Source organism: Hypanus sabinus, chromosome 4, assembly GCF_030144855.1.
Source record: "Hypanus sabinus isolate sHypSab1 chromosome 4, sHypSab1.hap1, whole genome shotgun sequence".
Lineage (NCBI taxonomy): Eukaryota > Metazoa > Chordata > Chondrichthyes > Myliobatiformes > Dasyatidae > Hypanus > Hypanus sabinus.
This window is the reverse complement of record NC_082709.1, coordinates 115,536,628-115,561,651: the sequence shown is the minus strand read 5'-3', so window position 1 is coordinate 115,561,651 and position 25,024 is coordinate 115,536,628. Positions and strand designations below refer to the sequence as shown.

At 40.3% G+C, this 25,024-nt stretch overlaps 1 protein-coding gene across 6 annotated transcripts in view; it reads right to left on the bottom strand.

Moving 5' to 3' along the window:
• LOC132393125 (ribosomal protein S6 kinase alpha-3) overlaps positions 1-25,024 on the bottom strand; it is a 110,868-nt gene that overhangs the window by 26,795 nt on the left and 59,049 nt on the right. For all 6 annotated transcript variants that reach the window (XM_059967962.1, XM_059967960.1, XM_059967963.1 and 3 more), the window contains 8 exons: positions 22,223-22,365; positions 10,061-10,131; positions 9,547-9,635; positions 8,393-8,457; positions 8,055-8,157; positions 7,631-7,752; positions 4,832-4,954; positions 1,510-1,599 (listed from right to left, as the gene is read on the bottom strand). In XM_059967962.1, coding sequence (XP_059823945.1) covers positions 1,510-1,599; positions 4,832-4,954; positions 7,631-7,752; positions 8,055-8,157; positions 8,393-8,457; positions 9,547-9,635; positions 10,061-10,131; positions 22,223-22,365 — 806 coding nt within the window. The remainder of the gene's footprint in view (positions 1-1,509; positions 1,600-4,831; positions 4,955-7,630; positions 7,753-8,054; positions 8,158-8,392; positions 8,458-9,546; positions 9,636-10,060; positions 10,132-22,222; positions 22,366-25,024) is intronic.

Genomic DNA, 25,024 nt, shown 5'->3' with positions numbered 1-25,024 from the left:
AAGAGAGAAGGCAGCCTTGGAAGAAAGATAAGGGGGAGGAATACCAAAAGGAGGTGATATGGAGATGAGGTGAGAGAGGGAAATGGGAATGAGGAATGGTGAAGGGGGGTATGGGGAGAGAATTACTGGAGGTTCAAGAAATCAATGTTCATGCCCTCAGGTTGTAGGCTACCCAGACAGAATACAAGGTGTTGTTCCTCCAACCTGAGCATGGCCTCATCGTGACTGTAGAGTCACATCGGAATGGGAAGTGAAATTAACATGGGTGGTCACTGGGAGATCCCAATTTTTCTGACTGACGGAGCATAGGTGCTTGGCAAAACAGTCTCCTGATTCTCACTGATGTACAGAAGGCAACACTGGGAGCACCAGATCCAGTAAATAATCTCAACAGACTCTCAACAGACTCTCTTCACCTGGAAGGACTATTTGGGGCCTTGAATGGTACATAGGGGCAGGTATAGCACTTGTTCCACATGCAAGGATAAGAGCCAGAAGGGAGATCAGTAGTTAGGGATGAATGGACATGGGAGTTACATAGGGAGCAATCCCTGTAGAAAGCATAAAGTGGGGGGGGGGGGGGGGTGAAGAACAATATGGTTGGTGGTAGGATCCCAATGGAAATGGTGGAAGCTACGGAGAATCATGTGCTGGACATGGAGGCTGGTGGGGTGGTAGATGAGGACAAGAAAAACCCCATCCCTGGTGGAGTGCCAGGAGGATGGGGTGAGGGCAGAAGAGCGCAAAATGGAAGAGATATGTTTAAGGGCAGCAATGGTGGTGGAGGAAGAGAAGCCCCTTTCTTTGAAGAAGGACATATGCTTTGTTCTGGAATGAAAAGCCACATACTGAGAGCAGATGTGGCAGAGTCGGAGGAATTGAGAGAAGGGGATGGCACTTCTACAAGTAAGAGGGTAGGAAGTAGTATAGTCTATATAGCTGGGTCAATAAGTTTATGATACACAGTAGATAAGCTGCCTCCAGAGATAGAGATCAAGAAAGGGCAGGAAGGTGTCAGAAATGCACCATGTAAATTTGAGGGCAGGGTGGAAGTTTGAGGCAATGCTGATGAAGTCGAAAAAGCTTTGTATAAGTGCAGGAAGCAGTACCAATGCAGTCATCAATGTAGCATAGGAAAAGTTAGGAGTGACACCAGTGTAGGCTTGGAACATAGGCTGTTCAACATAGCCAACAAGCAGGCAGGCATAGCTGGGACCCACGCGAGTACTCATGGCTACACATTTTGTTTGAAGGAAGTGGGAGGAGCCAAAGGGGAAATTATTGAGAGTGAGAACAAGTGAAATAATGTACAATGTTTTAACTATAGGAGTAAGAGGGTACATCACTGAAACATAATGGATGTGGAAGATGTTTTCTCCTGTAGGACAGTTTAGAACTAGGGATAAAAGGTCATCCATTTTAGACAGATGAATTTTTCCTTTGTTTAAATTACATACACACAACAAGATTAAGGCTGCAATGTGGGTGAAGTTGAAAAACTGCTCTTACATCTTTCAAGGTAATGATATTGGGATGCTGCCCATAGCGCAGTAGAATGTCAATCTCTTCAGAAGGATCTCTCTTGCTTCTATCAATTATCTACAAAACAGTGGTAAATCGTGGAGCTCAGTATTAGAATACACAACTCTTAAATTATCATAGAATATCAAATGGTCTTATACATTCATATCAACATTGTTTTGTGTAAATAATACAATGTTCAAGGTTGATGGATAGAATCTTGAGCTGTACCAGAAACTCAAAACATTTCTTAGTTAACTGCAACTTATGTTAAGATAAGCTGCTTAATCACCTCTTTTTTAAAAATGAAATGTTCCTCCAATTATCACCAAACTCCTATAAATGTTTTATAATGGGAAAGTACATGTCGAGGTGGTCACCAATGATCAGAAAATTAACTGGTCCACTGTAGATATGACAAGCAAGAGGCTGAATATTCTTCAGCAAGTGACTCCATACCCAACTCAAAACCTTTATGCTAAGTGCAAAGTATGAGCAGAACTAACGTTGGAATCCAACACTTGACTAGATAAATACAACTGCAACGGAAGTAGCACAATGCCATTTAGTACACTGACCTCTTCCATACCACTGCAATTTTTTTTGCTGAACACATCCAGATGCTTACAATTTCCTGAACACCCTCATAACTATGGCTACTTACAAGAAAGTACCGTAGATTCCGGACTACAGAGCGCACCTGATTAAAAGCCGCACGCTCTAATTTTAGAAAGAAAATCGATTTTGTACTTGTACAGACCGCACCTGATTTTAAGCTGCAGGTGTCCCACGTTGTAATATGAGATATTTACACAGAAAGATATTACACGTGAGGATTTTTTAACTTTTAATTAAATCCGTATGGTAACATAAACAAATATATATTGCAAATGCTTTTTTTCGAACAGTGCCTGTAACACAGCTACTTTTAAATATACATACGTATCGGTAACACACAAATTACGTTGCGTATACTTTTTTTACTGAACAGTGCACGAACAACATTCCAATATCTGCTAACGACTGGTAAAAAAAAAATATATATGTACTGCAGCCTACCAGGAAAAGTTATTGATCACCTTCTTCATCTTCCTCCTGCGCACTAAAACCATCAAAGTCCTCTTCTTCAGTGTCCGAATTGAATAAAACCTCAGGATCTCGTCATTCACTTCAGTCTCTTCGTTGTCGCTCTCACTTGAGCGCACGCGGTCCTCTTCATCACGCAGCAGTCCAGCCTTTCGAAACCCGCTGGTGATGGTGGATGTTGTGACACGGCTCCACGCATTTAGGATCCACTGGCAGACTTGAGTTAAAGATGCTCTTCGCATGCGTCCTGTTTTGGTAAAGGATTTCTCGCCGCTCGTCATCCAAGCCTCCCACTCAACGCGCAGCGCCACTTTAAATGCCCGGTTCACGCTGATGTCCAGTGGCTGCAAATACTTTGTGGTACCCCCAGGAATCACAGCTGGAATTGAGTTTGTACTCTTGATGGCAGCTTTCACTGAACTTTCATTGTCAGCCGCTTAAAAAATCACCATCGGTGGAAGCTTTAGTCCAGATGCTGTGCAGCTCAGAACACAAGTAAAATGCGTTCTCTCATGGCCACTTGTTTTCAGTGTGATGGACGAGTCACCTTTTTTATTAACCGTCTGAGTGAGAGGCAGGTCAAAGGTACTTCATCCATATTTATGATATCATCTGGCCCGATGGAATTCTCCGCTATCTTTGTTTGAGTGAATGTGCGGAAGTTAACAAGTTTTTCCTCGTGGTCGGGAGGGAGCTGCTGACACAGAGTCGTGCGTACCCTGACGGACAGGCCTTTTCATCTCATAAATCTAAAACACCACGAAGGCCCACCTCTAAAATCTTCGATTTTCATTTTGGTGGCGATTGCTTTAGCCTTCAGTCTGATCTGCACGGTGGAAACACCGCGGCCGCATGCTCTCTGTGTGTTAACCCAGTCTTCAAGAAAGTTTTCAAGTTCGGGCCATCTGCTATGATTACCTCTGAAAGCTTTTGTTGTCTTTTTGCATTCTTCACACTGGCGTCTCCACCGTCTCACCATCGATTCATTTATGCCAAGATTATGTGCAGCAGCTCGATTTCCTTCTTCAACTGCCAGATTGATCGCCTTTAACTTAAAAGCTGCATCATATGCTTTTCTTCGAGTGTTTTCCATGTTGATGAGGGTGAGTACAAATGACTGATTTACAATAATTTAATTGTGAAAGTGCGCTTGATTTATCGTACAATTTCATTGGACCTCTGTGAACTACTCATCAATTTTATTGGTCTACTGTTACGAGGCAAAATGTTTTTGGCGACATGAAAAAAAAACATGCATTAGCCGCACCGTAGTATAGGCCGCAGTGTTCAAAGCATGGGAAAAAAGTAGCGGCTTATAGTCCAGAATTTACGGTAGACAACTATCTTTTGGGAATGCACCATATTCACAGCCAAACTGTGTTCTACACTAGCTTGGAAATCATTCTTTTTCTGTTGGTGAAAATCCTGGAATTCACCATTTAAAAGAATAACCTTTATAAGAACCTCAGTTGCTGCTAAAGGAGATTCTCTACTGCCTTTCTTAAGGGATAAGCAATAAATTTTCACCTAGTCAGAAATGCCCCAATATAACAAACAAACCACACCTCCAACATTCTCTTATGAGGAGAGAGAACTTCTTTTTCAGAATCCTCGAAAGATAAACCACTTAAGCTTGTTCTATTATTCAGATTTCAACTCATCCAAAAACCAAATCCCCATATACTAAAATGGAAAAGGAGTTGTGTTGGAGTGAAGGAAAGAACAAACTTAGAACTTTTAATAGAGTGCAAATGTATCTTCATAATCTTACAACTACAATTTTAGAATATACTGACATCTAGGATTAGCCTAAATGAACATGAACCCTAATGAGTGACAATAAATCAATTTACTTAAGCCAGTCAAGGACTCCTCAACAACAGGCTCAATCTGAATAGATCTGCTAATTTCATTCATTGGTATAGTGACAGGTATATCTGCATCAACTTTCATGAAGCTAAGCAAAACATCCATCCCCACCACCATTCAGAATGTGCTCTCACCAGGAAGATGTTCCACCTCTGACACAATTTTTAAAACTGAAACTGTTACGCATACCTTTAATTTTTCATATTAATGCTCACCTGGCTGAAATTGTGCTCATCTGCCTCAACAAGCTTCCACTTATCCAAAACGCTGCAGAAAAATGGCAGTTAAGAAACAGACATCCAAAGCTTATTTCCAAGTTTTTGTACTATAAAATTGGAATAATGAAAATAGTTACCTTAACAGCATAGTCCATGTTAGTAGATCTATTCACACATCGTTTGCAGATCGAATAGGAACCCACACCAATGTCCTCTTTCAGGTCATAATTGTCTGCAAATTGAATACTGGTTCTGTGCAACTGTAGGAGAAATAAAAATGCAAAATAAATTTAAATCTAATTGATAGTATTGTTTTCTTTATTATGAAGCTTATGGATTTAAACTATTTTGACACAGAAACCATTATATCCTAAATTAGTCATTTGTTAAAATCAGGTGAAAATACAAATGTTGTGTTTAACCTCTTTAGCCTCTTGCCATCTTCTACAGTTTCATTCATAATGGCTTTGTGACCAAGTTTGTGAATGATATAAAAATAGGTAGAGGGACAGGTAATATTGAGGAAATTAAGTCTGCAGAAGGACCTGGACAGATTAGGAGAATGTTGAATACAGTACAGGGACATATATGGGCATGCACTTTGGTAGAAGAAAAAAGTACAGATTGTCTAACAACACACACAAAATGCTGGTGGAACGCAGCAGGTCAGGCAGCATCTATAGGGAGAAGTACTGTCGATGTTTTAGGCTGAGAGCTTCGTTAGGATTTCCTTGTGTTTGACAGATTTTCTAAACAGGAAGTGATTTCAGAAATTGGAGGTGCCAAAGGGATTTGGGAGTGATAGTGAAGGATTCCCCAAGGTTAACTTGGTGATTGTACTGGTAGTAAGGAAAGTAAATGCAAAGTTAGCATTCATTTCAAGAGGACAAAAACATAACAGCAAGGATATAATGCAGAGTCTTTATAAGGTGGTCTGACTAACACATTTAGAGTATGAGAGCAGTTTTGTCCCCCCAATCCAAGGAAGAATTTTCTAGGATTATTGCATTGATACATGGGATTGCAATAGGCCATAGAACTTAAGAAACATACAGCTGATTTGCAACTTAATTCTATCCATAAGCTATAACAACAGAATTGGACCATTTGATCCATTGAGTCTGCACCACTATTTCATCATGACATCCATTTTTCCTCAGTCCTAATCCTCTGCCTTCCCCTTCCTAATCTGCCTTGACATGAAAATCTAAATAACCTTACTATTAAAAAGCTTTTAAATTTGTTTAATTTAGCCTAAGGAGTTAATTGGTAATGGAATGGGGGTGGATGCTGAAAAGGAGGGGAATGGTGTTCATGAATTTCAAAGTGCATAGTGTAATAAAGTATGTCTGTCTGTCAAAGTGTGTGATGACATTACACCCAAATTGCCTAGTCCCAATTTTAAGATGCGGCAGTAAAACTGTGTTAGACAATTTACAACAGGTAATAATCTAAAGCTGGAGCAAACGTTGGATTAGATACTCCTTTTCCAAATTGGTGTCACTTCATTTTTTTTAAAATTAATTGCCTGAGGTCAAAGAGCCTCAGAGTAGCATGTTCTGAGCCAGCTGGACAGCAATCCATCAGCATAGCTTGAAAAATAGACCACAGCGCAATTACAGCAAAAGCATCATTATTGGGCATTTTGTGAAAATCAATCTTGCTTATATCAACATGCAACACTTGTCATTCCAAATCAGTGAACTTGTTACTCCAGTGGTAATCAAATTAAAATAAAACTGGTATTGAAAGGCATAGGAAATAGAGCAAATTTAATCAATGGCAGAGGCAAAACATCTTAATAAAAACAGAAAATGTTGCAAGTACAAAGTTAACATAGGTGAATGAATTTTTATTAGATTCCCTCTGCATAACTAATGAATAGACCTGAAATACTAAATAGTTTCCGTTTAATAAATGTTGTCTAACATGGAGAGCATTTCAATTTTAGATCAGTAAAGTTCAAATAAATATATTGAAATTTGACCTCAGATGGGAATAGAGAGAATAAAGTTCAACATGGTTGGTACTTCTTAAAGGATGCATAGTACCACAATAAAAGTATATTAATATGAGCAGTACACCATGCCACAAATCTTCTGTTCATTGAACATGCAAGCTAAAAATTTTTTGAACTTTTACAAAATACATATTTTCTTAAGTTTAGAAACATTTTGAAGATTCTATGCTGGCAGTTTAAAAAGTTATGGGATGACATTAGAAAATTTAAACTTACAATTTTCAGCCAACTTGCAAAGTAGGATGGATAAGGAACTGGTCATTTCACTTTGTTGAAATTAATAAAAACAGAAAAGTTTAAAAATACAGTTTTTAAAAATGGGATGATGCCATGTTTTTATTCCAGGTGGGTTCAGCATCAAATCTGGATGATATCAGCCTTTAACAGGCATTGAAAACCACTTTCAATATATTTTGTTTTGCGTATTGTATGCTGTGCTCTCTTGCAATTGCTTTTAAAAGGAGGTTGAAATCAATTTCAGACTAATACAGTTTTGGAAAACACATTAAACAATATACAAGGGAACAGAGGAACATATTTCTCAGGAAGTTTATACAGAACTCAAATTTCTGAATCCAATTTAACACATCTAGCCAAATTCTTTGGTCAGGATTTGTCCTTGTTGGTACCTGTATTTAGGATATAACCACGAATAATCAGGGACATTTCCACTGTATTCGTACTTTGATTTAAGGAAGCTAATATCATGTGAAGGGTCATTTTAACTTCTTTCAATGTGATTCCCAAAGAATTTGTTGTGGAGCTTCAATCAAGTTTGAACTAAAATATCACCAAATTTCTTCATTTGAATTTAAAATGAAACAAATGCTTTTGACCAAAAAAAAGATACTTTCTTTGAATTAGTCATTCCTGAAATGTTCAAACATAGTTCGCTTGTAATTTTCACTTTCATTACCTGTATAACTGGATGTGTAGCTGTTTGCATGGGCTGGGGTTCTTCCTCTGAGGTATTAGCCACAAAACTGAATCCACGAAAGAGCTGATGAGCATTGGCACTGGGCGGAATACCAGGAGAATCTAAACAGCATTATATTTGTCAATAGGCTTTACAGAGACCATATTCACATGCTTCTGAAAATATATTTCAATTGATGTACATCACACAATGAACTATTTATAATGACTCAATCGAAGGAGCCAGTCATTTACACCCGGGTATATTTTAATTTCACACCACAGACTAAGAAACTGCAGAACAAGTAAAAATTTTGCATGCAATGGTTGTACAGCCCATCCTTCAACACAGAAGTGCATCACAGTTGAGCTGGCAATAAATTTATGGATCATTTACATTTACAGTGGTTTTTCAGCAGCATTACCTTTTGGTGTCTTTGCTGTGAATTCTGGATCAAAATAGAAAGTATCCTCTGGTCTACCAATTGCAGGTTTGAAAGGTGGCTGTATTTCTCTTCTGCACAATTTCTGAAATTAATCATAAATGAACATACATTGGATTAAACACTGAGTAATTGTGCAGAAAGATTTGACAAAATTCCAAAGTTGAAAGCTACACTCCCAAGATCTTGCAAAAATAAGCAAGACTTACTTTTTGAAAATAAAATAATTACACCTTTCTACACAAAGTAACTATTTATGGTTAACTAAAAATTAAAATTCAATCTAAAAATGATTTAAAAACACACACACACACACTTACATTCCAATCAATGGTGGAAAAGAAACTGTGTCTTTTAATTTCTTCGACACCATCTGGACCTGCTCCTGATTTCAAATAAAAGGTACAATTTATTTGTGATCCCCTCTCCACCTCTCAGCACCTTAATGCCTCATTATAAAACAATGAATAGAAAATTTTCAATCTAAAGATCAACAAGAAAATAATTTCTATCATAATATGTTCCACCATCCTTCCCATCAAAAACCAAGTAATATTGATGTTATAAGTGGATCTTTCATTCCTATTATGCCCAAGGTTCTCAATGACCACATAATGCACGATGATTATCGTGGCAAGTGGCAAAAGAACACTGATGACCAAATTGCTGCATTTGAATTGGATCCATTTCTTGACTGCTGTACAAGATATTTATTCCTACTCTCTAACATTACAAGAAAATCAAAGAAACAAAGCTTGTATTTAAAGCAACCACCTTTCAAATCCATTGCAGACCATCCAAAGCACTGTTTCAAGAAAATAATTTACCATTGAAGTCCTGCCATGGTTGCAATAATAACTACGATAACTTAAATTTCTTCTAAGTAACATTGAGCAAAGATAAATATTAACCAGAACTTTAGAACATTAGTAAGAATATCCCCCCCAACCCTCTTCAAAATAGTACTACAGAGGTTTTCATATTAGCCTAGAAAAAGGTTAGTTGATGATGAGCTCAACTAAAAGGCTGCACTTCCAGCTGGGTACCAGCTACAGGGCAGAGCATCTGCTATGTCTGTAACTCTTCAGTTTCTCATTCCATTTAGTGTTTGTACAGTTAATTTAAAAAAACACTATTTCCACTGGCAGAGAAACAAATTCTCTGAAAACTAACCTAAAGTAGCTGGAGGGTAGAGAAAGCCAAATGAGAGCCTTTTTGTCACATTGAGTTCTGAACTGGAATAAACTACCTGAAAGTAACTTAATTGTAACCTTCAAAATAGATGCAATTGAATAACTGAAAATATACCAACAAAAAGGAAATTTATGGCTATGCCCAAAAGTCAGGCAAATAAGATTAAGATTAGGTATGCCCATGATAAAGCAAATTACCAGCTTCTATGCTTTATAATTCTATAAATACATTGCTTAAGCTTCCAGTGCATTAGTTATTTATATATTAGCATCATAAATACCTAGTCGATTTCCAGGATTGCGTTTGAAAAGCATTCGCAATAGGCTTTGTGAGTCCACACTTAAAAATTGAGGCATTCCCAGTTTTGCTCTGCAAGAAACATACAAGCAATTAGTAACCACAAGGGATCCTGGAAATCCAGAGCAACAGACCAAATACTGGAGGAACTCACTAGGTCAGGCATCATCTTTGGAAACAAATAAACTGTTGATGTTTTGGGCAAAGACCCTTCAATCAGGACTGGAAAGGAAGGGGGAAGAAGCCAGACTAAGAAGGTAAGGTAGGGGGATGAAGTAAAAAGCTGGGGGTGATTAAGGGTTGGAGAAGAAATTTGACAGGAGAGAAGAGTGGACCATGGGAGAGAGGAAAGGAAGGGGGGCACCGAGGAGGTGGTATACAGGTAAGAATAGTGTTACAAGCAATTAAGAAACCTTCCTTTGCAGAATGGAACACAAGAACAATACTTTCAGCTGAAAACTATAACTTACAGGCCCAAAATACTGAAGGATACTTACTTTAGGATCATTGTCATAGTTTCTTTTCTGTCCTTCCCTTGAAAAGGCAAGGTGCCTGTAAGCATTTCAAACTAGAAAGAAATACAGAATTAAAGTTACTCTAGCACCATTTTCAAATACAAAATGTCCAAGACAAGGTGTCAGTCAGTGTTAGAAATGACTACATGGTCAGGGCCCAGAAGACAAAGTTCATTTGTTTGGTAAACTGTCTATTTAAAATAACCGAAATAATGGCTTTAAGAAACTCTCAATAAAATTGCAGCAATTTCTCCTGAAAGGTTTATCGGAAGGGAACATCAAACAAATTACGTACATAAGGTCACTACTGCAACTGCCACATTTGATTAGCGCAGAGATTATACAATCATCTCCATTCCAACTACAAACAGCAGCTACTACTGTAGGATTTTGTGACTAAAGCACAAGAATTGTTTTATGAGCTTAACAAAATTATGAACAAATCACAAACAGTTGCCTTACTCTGACATCATTATGTCAGACAGTCTCTTAAAGTATACACAACAACTCAATGATTGTGATTGTGAATTGTGTAGAACAGTTTCTATTTTTCACCAAAACCGTCATTGAGTGCTCGGAACAGATCCTATGTGCCTTGGTTACAGTAACAGCAGGAACCTCTGGCTGTTCATCCAGGTCATGTCATGATGCAGGGGTTTTGACAGTGAGACCATCCAGGTCTTGTTGGGCTGGTTTATGGTGATCTACTGAAATACATTCAGGTTTATGCTTCCTATCTGCAATAAAACTGTGTCCCATTCCAAAACGTGCAAAGCTCCATTGTAAGAGGGCTCATGGGGATCCCACCACCAGCCACATCTTCCCCTCCACCCCCCACTCTCGGCTTTCCGCAGGGATCGTTCCCTACGCGACTCCCTTGTCCATTCATCCCCCCACCCCTCCCCACCGACCTCCCTCTGGACACTCATCTCTGCAAACGGAAGAAGTGCTACACCTGCCCCCACACTTCTTCCCCCACCACCATCCCAGGCCCCAGTCCTTTCAGGTGAGGCACCACTTCACCTGCGAGTCAACTGGGGTGATATACTGTATCCGGTGCTCCCGATGTGGCCATTTATACATTGGGGAGACCCGCTGCAGACTGGGGGACCGTTTCGCCAAACACCGGCGCTCAGTCCTCCAGCAGTGGCGGGATCTCCCTGTGGCCACACACTTCAGTTCCACAGACCACTCCCACTCTGACATGTCTGTCCATGGCCTCCTCTACAGTCAAGATGAGGCCACATGCAGGTCGATGGAGCAATACTTTATCTCCCGCCTAGGTAGCCTCCTGCCTGCCGGCATGAACATCCAACTCACAGACCTCCGTTGATAACCCTGCCCCCATCCCTATTAGTTTAGTCTGGTTCTCTTTCTCTCTCTTTTTCCCCTCTCACTATAATCTCCCCCAGGTCCTACCTTTCTTTCTCTTTTATTTCCCATAATTCTCCACCTTCCCCCTAGCCCATTTCCCTCCAGCCTATCACTTCCCAGCTCTCTACTTCATCCCTCCCCCCACTTCTTATCCCCTCTCCACCATCCCATGTTACTTCATTCCTGATGAAGGGTTTCAGCCCAAAACGTCGTCACTACCTCCTCCCATAGATGCTGTCTGGCCTGCTGAGTTCTGCCAGCATTTGGTGTTTTTAAGGTAGAATAAAGGTCAACTGTAACTCAAAAGTGCAGCATGCCATGATGGGAGGTAGGAATAGGTGTAAAAGGATTGAGTTTACTGAGGAGAGCAGATTGCTGCTGAGACACCAATTAGGTGGTCATGGTGTCTGTAATAAAATCATCTGGCACCCGTAGCAGCTGCCCGTATACCAACTCAGCTGCAGAAGACTGCAGGTTCTTTTTGAAGTCATTCTGAGCCACCAAAGAACCCACAGGAGATGATTGTGCCAAGGCTAGTCCATTAGGGAGGCTCATAGAGCAGCCTTTAAGGAATGGCAAAACTACTTACACAGGTCATTGAACTGCAGGTGATACACCATGGTGTGAAGCAATTTAACACCTAGTTTCTGAGCTATTGTGGCTTGCTGAACAGAGTGACCTCGGGGTTGATGGATACCCGGGCCACGTTGTACAGCCCACTAGAGTAGGGAGATGCGTGAAACTGTGGGTGGGGGAGAAGAGGACCAGCCAGGTCCATATTGAAGTGGTTAAGCTGCTGAGGAACCTCGAAAGATGTCAATAGTGCCTGAACGTGAGTAAATTTGTCATCTGCTGACACACAACAAAGCTGTACTCCAGTCTCACATGGCCCTCACAAAATTTAAAGCAACCAGTTTCTGTGAAGCCTCCCTGCCTGGATACAAGAGGCCATGAATGCCTCCAGTTTGCTGGCACAATTGTGCAAGGGGGACTGGCTGAGACCGTGTCCCTGAATTTCATGTCAGCAAACTGCAGGCCCATAACTGATGCCCTGTAAGTCCAGATCTCTGGGTCAGTAGCTTGGTTGGCTGCCATGCCAGCATAATGTGTATGACATTGACAGTAGGCCGTGAGAGACAATCACCCACAGCATTATTTTACCCTTTGATGTGCTGTATGTCAGTCATGGCGTTGCTGCCATTCAGACCAAGTGTCTGATGCTTTGGCTATCATGGGCATGAAGGATTCGTGGCCAATGAACGCTGTGAAATGCCAACCCTCCGGTGAAAATGATGGACAGCCAGGTAGAGACTGAAAAGCTCACAGTCATCTGTGCTGTACTTCATCTCTGGGATGTGGTTCTGCCTGCTGAAAGAGGCAAGCTGCTGCCGCACCTCTCCAACCAAATGTTTGTGCACAGCACACATGGCATATTCTGAGGCATTAGTAGTGATGGGTATAGTGTGGAGGGGAGTGGGTGCGCTAATAGGGTCCTGTTTGAAAGAGTTCATTTGGGGTCATCAAATCTTTTGGTCACGCCTGCTGTCTTTTACCGGAGTCCATTAGTCGCTTTAAAATCTGCTGCAATTTTCAGTCCAGAAACTCAAAAAGGCCAAACAGGGGTATAACAGCAGGTTTGGGAACATCCTCAGCGCACTTAGCACCTAATGGTAGACCGTAACAAAGTCCACTTTAGAAAAAATTATCTTTCTGGCTAAATGTACCGAAAGGTCTTGAATATGTGGGACTAGGTGATGATCACGGGCGGCAGCCTTGTTAATGCAGACAACAACCACCATTGAGCTTAGGGATCATATGGAGGAGTGAAGCCAGAGAGAAATTTGACCAGTGTACACTGCCAAGCACTTCCATTCCAGTGAACAGTCTTCGTGCTGGCCAGCTTTTGAGTCCAGTCTACACAAACGGGCAAATCAGTTGTGGAAATATGGTGCTCAACCCCAAACTTTGTGACTGTAGTGGAAAATAAGAGCTTGGTGAGGTTTTGGAATTTACCCAACAAGCAAGTGAATTCATATATGGTGGTGTATGCATTAGACAGTTGTCAGGGGGGTCAGAGTAACAACCTAAAGTCCTTTGCGTCCACAAGCAGACAGCTCTGAAGATCTACTAATAGTATGTTTGGTGCACAGAAATCTGTGCCGAGCAGACTTTTACCAACTTTAGCCAAGACGAAGTCCCACGTGTAGCATTGTTCACTGAAGCAGTGTGTTAACATATTGTATCCCACAAGTTTGGAGCCTGCTGCCACTGGCAGCCTCCAGTGAGGGCCAGACACTCTCTGCCTTATAATTAATTGGCAGCACATCACTGGAGCACCCATGTTACACAGGAAGCATCGTTCTGAAAGGGTGTCTGTAATGAACAATAGATGACCCTGGCAGCTGGAACCCACAGTGCTCACAGACCTCCGATATCCCAAATCACTGGCACTGTCAAAGCTGCATGACAATTGGCACTTGGTGTTCATGCCTAAATGTGCGTGATAAAAACAGACCTGGTTCAGAGTCACTGGCGTGATTCTGCTGCTCTGCTAAGAAGTCTTGAGACAGGGAAAGGAGAAGGAGTTATGCACCTTTGCCAAGCTGAGTGTAAACCATCTCCTTGCCTAGCGTCACCTGGGCCAGGCAAGGAGAACAACTGTCTAGCGCACAAAGACTCAACAATCCAAAAGTCCTTCATAGATGAGTCTTCAGTGACATATTCATCACGTGCAGATGGTCTTCTAGTAGACTCATCACTCTGGCTGCAGTGGAACTACTTAGCAATGCTACAACATTGTACAATTCGGAATTGTTCACGGTGATTTCTCACAGCGCAAACTGGGCTTCAGTCTGTGCAAAACTATCCTATTCCTCAAACTCCTGCAATTTCAAACCGACTGCATTGGTTGACAATCTGGAATAGTCCAAGGGTGTTAGTATCACCAGTGTAGGATTTTGTGAATAAAACACAAACACACGAGTGTCGTTTTGTGTGCTCAAAAAAAGCTGCAGCCCTTCACTTCCATTATGAACAAACCAAAAGCAGTTGCCTTACACTGATGTCATTATGTCAGACACCATCCCTTAACATGAACAGAACTCAATAACAGTGATTGTGAATCATGTAGAGGTTTCTATTATAAACAATGCGTCATCTGTCACCTATTACATTACCCGACACTATGAGCAGCCTTTTGAAAAATAATGAAACAGTTCAAAATATTCAACACTCTACCTCTAAATAAAACATTCCCAATGAAATGCAAAATAAATGATGGGATCACTGCCAAACTTATTCTAAAGCATTTCCTGGAACAAGTGGCCTCATTAAGAGAGAACAAAAAGCAGTCCAGGTGAGGCGACACTTCACCCGAGAGTCGGCTGGTGTGTTATACTGCGTCCAGTGCTCCCAGTGTGGCCTTTATTGGTGAGACCTGACGCAGACCTATGCGCTAAATACCTATGCTCTGTCTGCCAGAGAAAGCAGGATCTCCCAGTGGCCACACATTTTAATTCCACGTCCCATTCCCATTCTGATATGTCTATCCACAGCCTCCTTTACCGCCAAGATGAGGCCACACTCAGGTTGGAGGAACAACACCTTATATTCTGTCTGGGTAGCCTCCAATCTGATGGCATGAACATTGATTTCTCTAACTTCCATTAATGCCCCTCCTCCCCTTCTTACCCATCCCTTATTTATTTATCCCCCCCCTTTTTTTCTTCTCTCTGCCCTCACAATCACTGCCTGTTCTCCACCTCCCTCTGGTGCTCCCCTCCCCCTTTCTTTCTCCCTAGGCCTCCCATCCCATGATCCTTTTCCTTCTCCAGCTGTGTATCCCTTTTGCCAATTACCTTTCCAGCTCTTAGCTTCACCTCTCCCCCTCCCGTCATTTCGGATTCCTCCCCCCCCACTTTCAAATCTCTTTCTATCTTTTCCTTGTTAGTCCTGTCGAAGGGCCGAAATGTCAACTGTGCTTCTTCCTATCGATGCTGCCTGGCGTGTGCGCGTGCGCGTTACAAAAAGCTAATACATGTGTAGGAACCATGTATCTATTTTCCGTCTGTACTGTATTTTTTGGTGCATTTATTATGTAATCTGATACATGTTTGGGGTGCATTAGAAACAAATGAGTATAATTATGAATTCACATTTTGTCTTTGTTAAGAAGCAGCTGGGGAATTGTATTTTTTGTAGACTGCTAATAAATTATTCCAATTATAATGCTTAGTTATATCACTAGTTGATCACCAAGTATGCTATTATACCACTTAGTATCACTAATATTGCTATAAGACTGTTAATTAGCCTGTTATATCGCTAATTTAATTTTGTTAGCTTTTTTTTTTAAAATCGCTACAAGATTGTTAGTCTTTGCTGGTTTTGTAATGAAGGTTCAAAAACACCTTTTTTGATTTGGAAATTCGTTACTTAGAAGCGCATTATACAGTGTTGATTACCATGGCTTAGTCTCTCAGCTGTTTTGGCTCATTTTCAAGTAACTGCTACATTTTGTCAACAAAAAACATTAAACCAAATGAACACCAATCTTTTGCCTCAAACCTCTTGGCGGAACTGGAACAGCTTGTGGCAACTAGAGTCCAGCTGAAGGGCCTCCGCCTGAAACGTCAACTGTACTCTTTTCATAGATGCTGACTAGCCTGCTGAGTTCCTTCAGCATCTTGTGTGTTGCTTGGATTTACAGCATCAGCAGATTTTCTCTTGTTTGTGTACTGGCAAGTAAATTACCTTCTGTTGATTCATGCTGTACTTGTGGTTTGACCACAGTTTTGAATGGTCGGCACTGCCTGTCTACTGGGGACCATTGCTCGATCCAGTGGTATTTACCTGAGGGCTCATTGCTTTCTTTTATTGAAGTTTTGGAATTTTCCGGTTGTTGACATTTGATTTGAAGGCTGTTTGCTCAGGCAGGTTTAAGCACTGTGGATGCATGGACAGTTTATTTGTTTGCTTACATTATTGAATCGAAATATTACCAGTGCTGCGGGCAAACAAAGTTAATTGGAAACCACACTAGAGAAAGTAACAAGAGTGTACTGAAGCATGGAATTGGTGCCAACAACACTGGAGTTGAGGTTTGCAAAAGAGAAATTAAAGTCAAGGCTTATCTAATCAAAAGTCTTCAAAGTACAAAACCAAACATCAACAAATTAAAGGTTTAATACCATCAATTAATGATCTTATGAAAATTAAAGAAAATGCTTACAAGTGCAATCTTGTCTTGAGAACTTGACAAATCTCTGAAGATGTTAAGCAACATCACATGCTAATCCCATTATTTTCCAAGGCTGAACAAGAAAAGTAGAACCAATGTTTGAAAAACATTGATCGCTACTGCAGTGCATTCATAGAGGATACGAAAACAATGGATGAACCAATCATGTTCCATTTAAGCTCATGTTGCTGCAACAAGCGAATGTGATTCACTTTCCAACAGACAATATTTCTCAAATTCCAAGGCATGGTTTGACTGCACATGTAGCAGAGGATCCACAAGATGTGAAACTGATTAACTGTGTCAAATGTCAGTGCTCAAACATCTGTTGCAGAAAGAAGATCTTCTGCATCTACTACTTTCTTTGCACGCATTAAAACAGAGGCCGACTTAGCTGCATTAATCCCACATCAGTGATTAGCAAAGAACAAACACGCTGGAAGCACAAGAGCAGCAGCTACAGAAAAGGAAAGAACAGTTTAAGTTGGAGGAAGAAATTGCCGCACAGGTGGCCAGAGTTAATGTGCTAAGGGCTTCAAGTGTGGCAAGTATTGAAAGTGCTCCAGAAGGACAGCCCTATGGCGTGAGTTCCTATATGGACAGGCCACAGAAGAAAACAAAAATATTCAATGCCAGTATTGATTAATTTGTTCCTCAAGTGTCGGTGAAACATGGGCCAAGAGGTAGTTCAGGGTGTTTACTCTCAGGCTATACTAATGAGGTTGGCTATACCAACCAGCTCAAAGGGTTCATGGGGACATTCATATACAGCACGGAAACACTAAGGAATTATGGATAAATGGAGAATAGTGGTCTGTGAACTGCAAGAAAGTCACAACCATACGATTACTTCCACTGACATTGTTGATTTTATTGAAAGCCAAGTGAAGATTGCTACGCACCTGATGTTTGAGAATATACAGGATGCTGCATCACCCGCAATAAGCCAAGGTTGTGAACAAAAGCTAAAGGAAGCAGCTTTGCCATTACTGTGGCCACTGTGAAAAGTAAAGCTAAAATTGAACCTGGAATTAATGGAAGGGAAATGGTCTTGTCAGCTAAAAGTGTTTGTTCTGTGAGGATGAACTTGCATCAAATTGTGCCCTCTGATGAAGAAAAAGGTTCATGGTGAGAAGACTGTCTTTCTACAGCAAAATGGTGTCTGCTTTGGCTGTTTGAGTACAGGACACATCAGCAAGCATCTTTCATGCAAGGTATGCAAGGCAAGCATCCCAGCATACTTCACATTCACTTTGACAAAAAGAGTGCAGAATTAAAACAAGCTGTCCAGGAATCAGACGCAGCAGTGAGTAGTGCCCTGGTATCTAACGGCCTTACAACAGCTGGTGACCATGATTGTAAACTTTCCATAGTTCCAGTACAAGTGAAGCCTAAGAATGGTAACAAGACAGTGATTACTTAAGCTTTCCTAGATCAAAGTACAGCCGTGTTCTGCACTGTGGCCTTATGAACAAGCTCAATATCACAGGAAAAAGGACACATATTCTCTTATGCACTATGGGTCAAGAGAAGCCTGTGAATAGCTACATTGTTTCAGATTTGGAAGCAGCTGGTTTAGATTGTGAAAACTATTGTGAACTACCCTACATTTATACTCGGGAAAGTAAGGTATGTCTGTCCACAAAGGGATCTCCAGGATGGTCTCACCTGAAACTTGTCCATTTGCTGGAGACTGATTCAGAAATTGAACTGTAGATAGGGACAAATGTGCCCAAAGCATTGGAGCTGTTGCAAGTGATTCACAGTGTTAATGATGGACCCTACGCAATCAGAACAATGTTTGGTTGGACTGTGAATGGACCACTGAAAGGAGACAATGTTGCTGGAAGAGACTGCACCGCCTGAGCTGATAGTTAGCAGGGTGTCAGTTTTGAACTTGGATAAGCTTTGGCAGCAGCAGTTCAAGGCAGACTTTACAGAAATGAAACTTCCATGAATGCAGTCAGGATTAACAACCTGGTTTATTGAGAGAAGACAACAAGCTCATGGAGCTGATGGCAAATTCTGCAAAACTAGTGGCTGGTCACTACCAGATTAGTTTACCTTTAAGAAAGGAGGTTAACATGCCTAATAATAGGAAGATTGCTGAACAGTGCGCCCTAAATCTAAAGAAAAGGTTTAGGAAGGATTTGTCATTTCACATTGACTACACAGCTTTCATGAAGGATGCCATCTCCAGTGCTTATGCCTAAAGAATGCTAGCAGAGGATCTCGAATGCAGTGATGGGGAAGACTGGTATATTCAATATCATGGTGTTTATCATGATGTGGAAAAGGGAAACTGTGTTGTGTTTGACTGTGGAGTAACTTATCAGGGAATATCACTTAATGCTCAGCTATTACAGGGACCAGACCTTACCAGCTCACTGACTGACATCATAACGTGATTCAGAAAAGAATCAGTGGTGACTATGACAGAAATTGAATCCATGTTTCATTGGGTTAAAAGTACTGCTGGTTTTTCTGGTGGCCTGATCGTGATGTCAGCCGAAGTAGGGTGAACTTCAGAATGGTGGTACATCTTTTTGGGGCAACTTCATTACCATTTCACCTTAGGAAATGCACAGAAGACAATGAAGAACAGTTAAGTTTCGAGACAGTGGATAAGGTTTTACATTGCTTCAATGTTGATGACTGCCTTGTGCCAGTGTCCTCTGAGGAAGAAGTGGTGTCTCTCTATCGTGACCTTGTATCCATTTGTGTTAAAGGTGGCTTTCGACTCACATGAATATGCCACATTTGTCATGGATGTTATAAAGTCACCCTACAAAATTATTGAGTCTTCCAACCAGAATCTCTGGATGAACCAAGAGAATCACAATCTGCTGAGGACTAGATCAGTGTTATTCAGGTGTGGCAACCAAGTAAAATACAAGAGGTCCAAATACAACCTCAGGAAAGCCATCTCACATGTGAAGTAGCAATTTTGGACCAAATCGGAATCAGAAGGATGCTGGACAGCTGTGGCAGGGCATAAATGCAGATAGGAGGATAGCCAGATGATCAAATTTCCCAAAATGCAATGTAGGGATGGAACAGTAGGCATTCCTTATGGTAGTATAGCAGTTGTCTGGTTGTGTTGGGTCCCCTAGTGCTTCAGATGATATATTGATAATTGGGCAGGCTGGATTGAAATCCCTAATGATTTGAAAGACATTGAGATAGAGTATTTCTTGATTTGCTGAAGGCACCACTTAACACCTTAAGTGCTTGCTTAACACTAGCCTTTGGTTGTACGTAAACTGTGGTCAAGATTACAGAGAACTCTCTAACTAGAACAGGTAACACTTAATCATTAGATGTTCCAGGTCAGGGAACAAGAGTGCAACAAGACTGCTACGTCTGAGCACCAGGAAGTCTTTGTCATGAAACACAGACCCCCACCTTTTGCCCTCTTCAAATCAGCAGACTGACATGAGCCATGCCTCTGTGAAACGGAATGCAGCAATTCCTTATTTCCCTCTGATACAGCAATCTTAGCCCTTGTTCTTGTTCTTCAACAACTGTATATTTGCTAACAAGAATCTGGGTAGAGGAAGCCTTACATCCTGCTACTTTTGTCTGGCTTATTCTCCCCTCCTTCCTCTCTTCGAGCCATGATTATACCTTTGCCCACTTAAAAGTGCCATATCTGCATTCCTGAACATTAGTCCACTGAGTCCTTCAAGAGACTGTAAAATCTACTTCATTAGGGTGGTTTAAAAGTACAGTATTAAAGGGGAAAATACAAACTTCAGATTGCAGTGATAGCAGTTCAAAAGAGATACACCAAGTAGTTTTGTGAGCAGTTTTAGAGACAAACTGAGGTCATCAGATCTTTAAACCTTGCTCTTTGGAATAGCATTGGGAATCCAAATGAAGTACCAAAAACTTTATTCAAATATAGTGACCAACTGTTCAAAGTGACTAAAGGTGGCAGAATAAAAGCCCAATGCAGCAAGACAGCATCTTTTAAGAAACTATAGGAAAATGAATAAATGGCAATCAGGTATTTGGCAGTTTACTGATGGTGACAATTTGTTTACTATGCAAAAAATCAACTACTGATCTAGCCCCAGGTTATTAGGGAAATTCATTAAAGTACTGAAAGCAGTGCAAGTCAAATGTTAAATTAATCACAGCACTACATTTAGAGACATTCAACTCAGGAAACAACCCTGTGTTTATTAAGCCATTAGAATCTATGTCAACGATAAAGACTGATAGACTTCTGTTATTAGCTTGGTGGCCAAAACCAAGACAGAACCTCAGAAGCAATTAAGCCATCAGTTTGTACAGATGCAGCATGACTTCCAACACTTTACATTCTAGTGTCATTGAAATGGTGAATTAAATATTTCAAAATGCATTTTGTCTGACTTTAGCCATTTCTGTTCATAAAACTTCAACTTTTGCCTCCATAATTTCTAGTGTACAACTCTGATCCACCTATTTTGTGTCTAAAGTAGACCTTCAACTTCCTTTAATTCCCCAGAGTTTAATCTTTCAGAGCACTCCCCCCAGTTACTTTATGAAATTCTTTTGTAACTTTCTCTGCCACTCTGTATAAAAGAGACAACACCGGCATATTGTTACCATTTGAGACATTTAATTTTGAAATTGAGGTGGAGGTATCAGAAGCCAATTTATAGCACTCTCAGCTGGACTTCTGGATTACTGATACATAGAAATGAACTTGAATCCCAACACAGTCACTGGGGGTTTTAAATTCAAGTAAAAATTATATTTTAAAATTGAAGTTAATGTTAGTAATAGTAATTCTAGCTATCAGAATGTCAAGTGCCAAATGGTTCTTTAAGCTCCACTGGGGAGGACATCTGATTAGTCTGTGAGTCTAACCAACAACGTGGTTGACTTAATTGTCTCTTCAGTTCAGGGATGGATAATACATATCAAAAATATTCACATTCCATTAACAGAAGTGCTGGAACTACAAATCAACTAAAAAGTTTGGATTAGAAAATGCAATTTTAATTTTGCTTTGTAGCAAATATTTGAAAGAGTTTGCCCAGAACAAGCTTAGTGTTGAATTCTTTTGCAATTATAAATCAGTCCTCAAAAACAAAATTCACAACTGAAATAAATTTACTCTCTGAAAACAAAATATTGCAGATGTCGGAAATACATATGCAGAAGAACTAGCCATTTCCTTAACTTTGGCTCTATTCCATCAATCATGTCCCATAACTTTACATATTACACATACAAAAGATTATCTGCTGCTTAAGTGTTACATTAAGATGGGCTTGTGCTATCAATATTGTTTACTGTATCTATCCCTACCGTACTCTTATTAATTAAAACAATTGGCTTTCGGTTGTTCCAAGTTCTGATATATGGTCCTGGACCCAAAATATTAACTGCTTCCACTTTCCATGGAGGCTGTCTGATCTGATTTGCTGTAAGTTCTCAGTATTTCCATATTTATTTTATGTTTGAAGAACTTTGACCAAACTGGCCAAATACATTTTAGTGCAGAAAGACCAATATGGTCAAATTAAAAAGCTTACCATGAGAACACCAAAAGACCACCAGTCGGCACTCTGAGTGTGGCCCCGACGGTTGACTACCTCTGGTGCCATATACTCCACTGTACCACAGAACGAATAGGCTTTCTTCTCATGATCGATAGATTCTTTGCTCAACCCAAAATCTAAGTGCAAAAGAACTTGATTTAGAGTTCACGCCATAACCTAGAATCGAAAACTTGTACAGTTTTGATATTTTTGAAACCAAATCAAAGAATGTGATTGGGGGGGGGGGGGGGGGGGTAGGGTTAGAAAAGCCATTGGGTTAGGTTTCCTGGAAGTACCATGTGACACTTAGCTGATACTTGCAGTCTGCACTGGTTCAAAATCATGATACATAGCCCTCAAACTAAACTGGAACTGCTACGCTGCGTAATATATGTGGTCACAGGAAAAGCACAGACAGTGGTCCATCTGGAGCATTTTCTGACTCATTAGCTATTAACATCCAGGTGCAATATGTTAATCCAACACTTGGCAAAGATGACATTTTGTTCAGGAATGAGCACAATGGAAGAGAAATCTATCATTTGATGATTGCTTTTCCACTGGCGTCCAAGTTACTGATTTGAGTCTAAATTCCCAAAGATTCTATTTTTTAAGTTGATAATGAACAAACTGCATATTAACCCACTGAAGACAAGTAGTTACCAAACTGGAGGAAAATGCCACAAAGTTTAGCAGCATTACTTTGGCAAAAGGACTGATTTTTATGAGTATTTTAATCTAAATTTGTCTTTAGTCATACTATTCAATTTGGCTGTAATCATTAACTGCTAGGAACATTGAAAAATACTCAGTGGCCACTTTATTAGGCAGGCCTGTATACTCACTTGTTAATGCAAATAACTAATCAACCAATCATGCAGCAGCATTTCAAGCCATGAACACATGCAGACATGGTCAAGAGGTTCAATAGACAATAGACAGTAGGTTCAGCTGCTGTTCAGACCAAACAACAAAATGGGGAAGATGTGATCTAAGTGACTGACTATGGAACGATTGTTGGTGCCAGACAGAGTGGTTTGAGTATCTCAGAAACTGTAGTTCTCCTGAGATTTTCATGCAAAACAGTCTAGACTTATAGGTAATAGTATGAAAAACAAAAAAACATCCAATGTGTTACAATTCTGTGGACAAAAATGCCTTGTTATTGAAAGAGGTCAGACTGTTTCAAGCTGTTAGGGAGGCGACTGTAGCTCAAATAACCATGTGTTACAATAATGAACAGCATTCTTGAACGCACAACACTTGGAACTTTGAAATAGATGGGCTGCAGCAATAGAAGACTATACCAGGTTCCACTCCTGTACCTAATAAAGTGGCTACTGAATGTACTAATTTAAAAATATATACTGTGTATGCCCATGTTACGTCAATGTTGATACCAAATTCATCATTACAGAATTTATAAATGGCAACCAATTTCACTCATGGAATTTATATAAAAAAGCAAAATCAGAGAACTGAACTAATTTACTGCTTGTTTACTGAACAGCTAAATGGATTTGCTGTAAAAACTGAAAGCAATTTGATTAGTTACTCATGCAATGATACTTTGTCAAACAATATCCATTTCTAGTTAATTAAAACAACTACCATTTCCTCTTTTGCCTATTATTCAATCAGACTTCCCTTGTCTATGGACTATGTACACCGAGGGGATTACTGTTGAAAGCAAAAAGCTAATGGAGAGGAACATTTCTCCATTGATTAAATGAAGGATATGGGTGGGGGTGGGGGGGGGGGGGTGGGGAAAGAACCTCACAATCTGTATTGTTTTCTAGCAATGCAACCATTTTGTAACCTGGAGGTACAGTGCAAGGTTATTTGTCGGCATATTACAAATGTTAATTTTATGGATTTTCACATCATTTTTTGTAAAAGCATATTCACGCTAATACAAGAAAATACCTGGGAGATAATTTAATTAGTCTGTTTTCCCAACATTTTAAATGATAGACATGTTGTTACAACTATTAGTCAACACCTCAAAGAAAGTACAGAAAATTGCCCTTTCCAGTGGTTTAGAGATTTTAATAAAAATCATTAAAACAAAATTACGTGAGCTTGACAAATATTATAAAGTGGTGAGAACACCACAAGGAGTCATAATGCCTTGAATTAGAAACATAGAAAACCTACAGCACAATACAGGACCTTCGGCTCATAAAGCTGTGCCAAGAATGTCCTTACCTTAGAACTACCTAGGCTTACCCATAGCCCTCTATTTTTCTGAGCTTCATATACCTGTCCAGGAGTTTCTTCAAAGACCCTATCATTTCTGCCTTCATGCACTGGCAGCCCATTCCACTCACTCACCACTCTCTGCATAAAAAAAAAACTTAATCCTGACATCTCCTCTGTTCCTACTTCCAAGCACCTTAACCTGTTCCCTCGTGCCAGCCATTTCAGCCCTAGGAAAAAGCCTCTGACCACCTCACACTTATCTGGGTTGAACTCCATCTGCCTCTTCTCAGTCCAGTTCTGCATCCTATCAATGTCCTGCTGTAACCTCTTCACAGCCCTCCACACTATCCACAACATAACATCAGCATAATTACTAACCCAACAATCCACTTCCCCATCCAGGTCATTTATAAAAATCATAAAGAGTAGGGGTCCCAGAACAGGCACACCACTGGTCACCAGCCTCCATGCAGAATATGACCCATCTACAATCACTCTTTGCCTTCCATGGACAAGCCAGTTCTGCATCCACAAAACAATGTCCCCTTGGATCCCATGCGTCCTTACTTTCTCAATAAGCCTTTCATGGGGTAC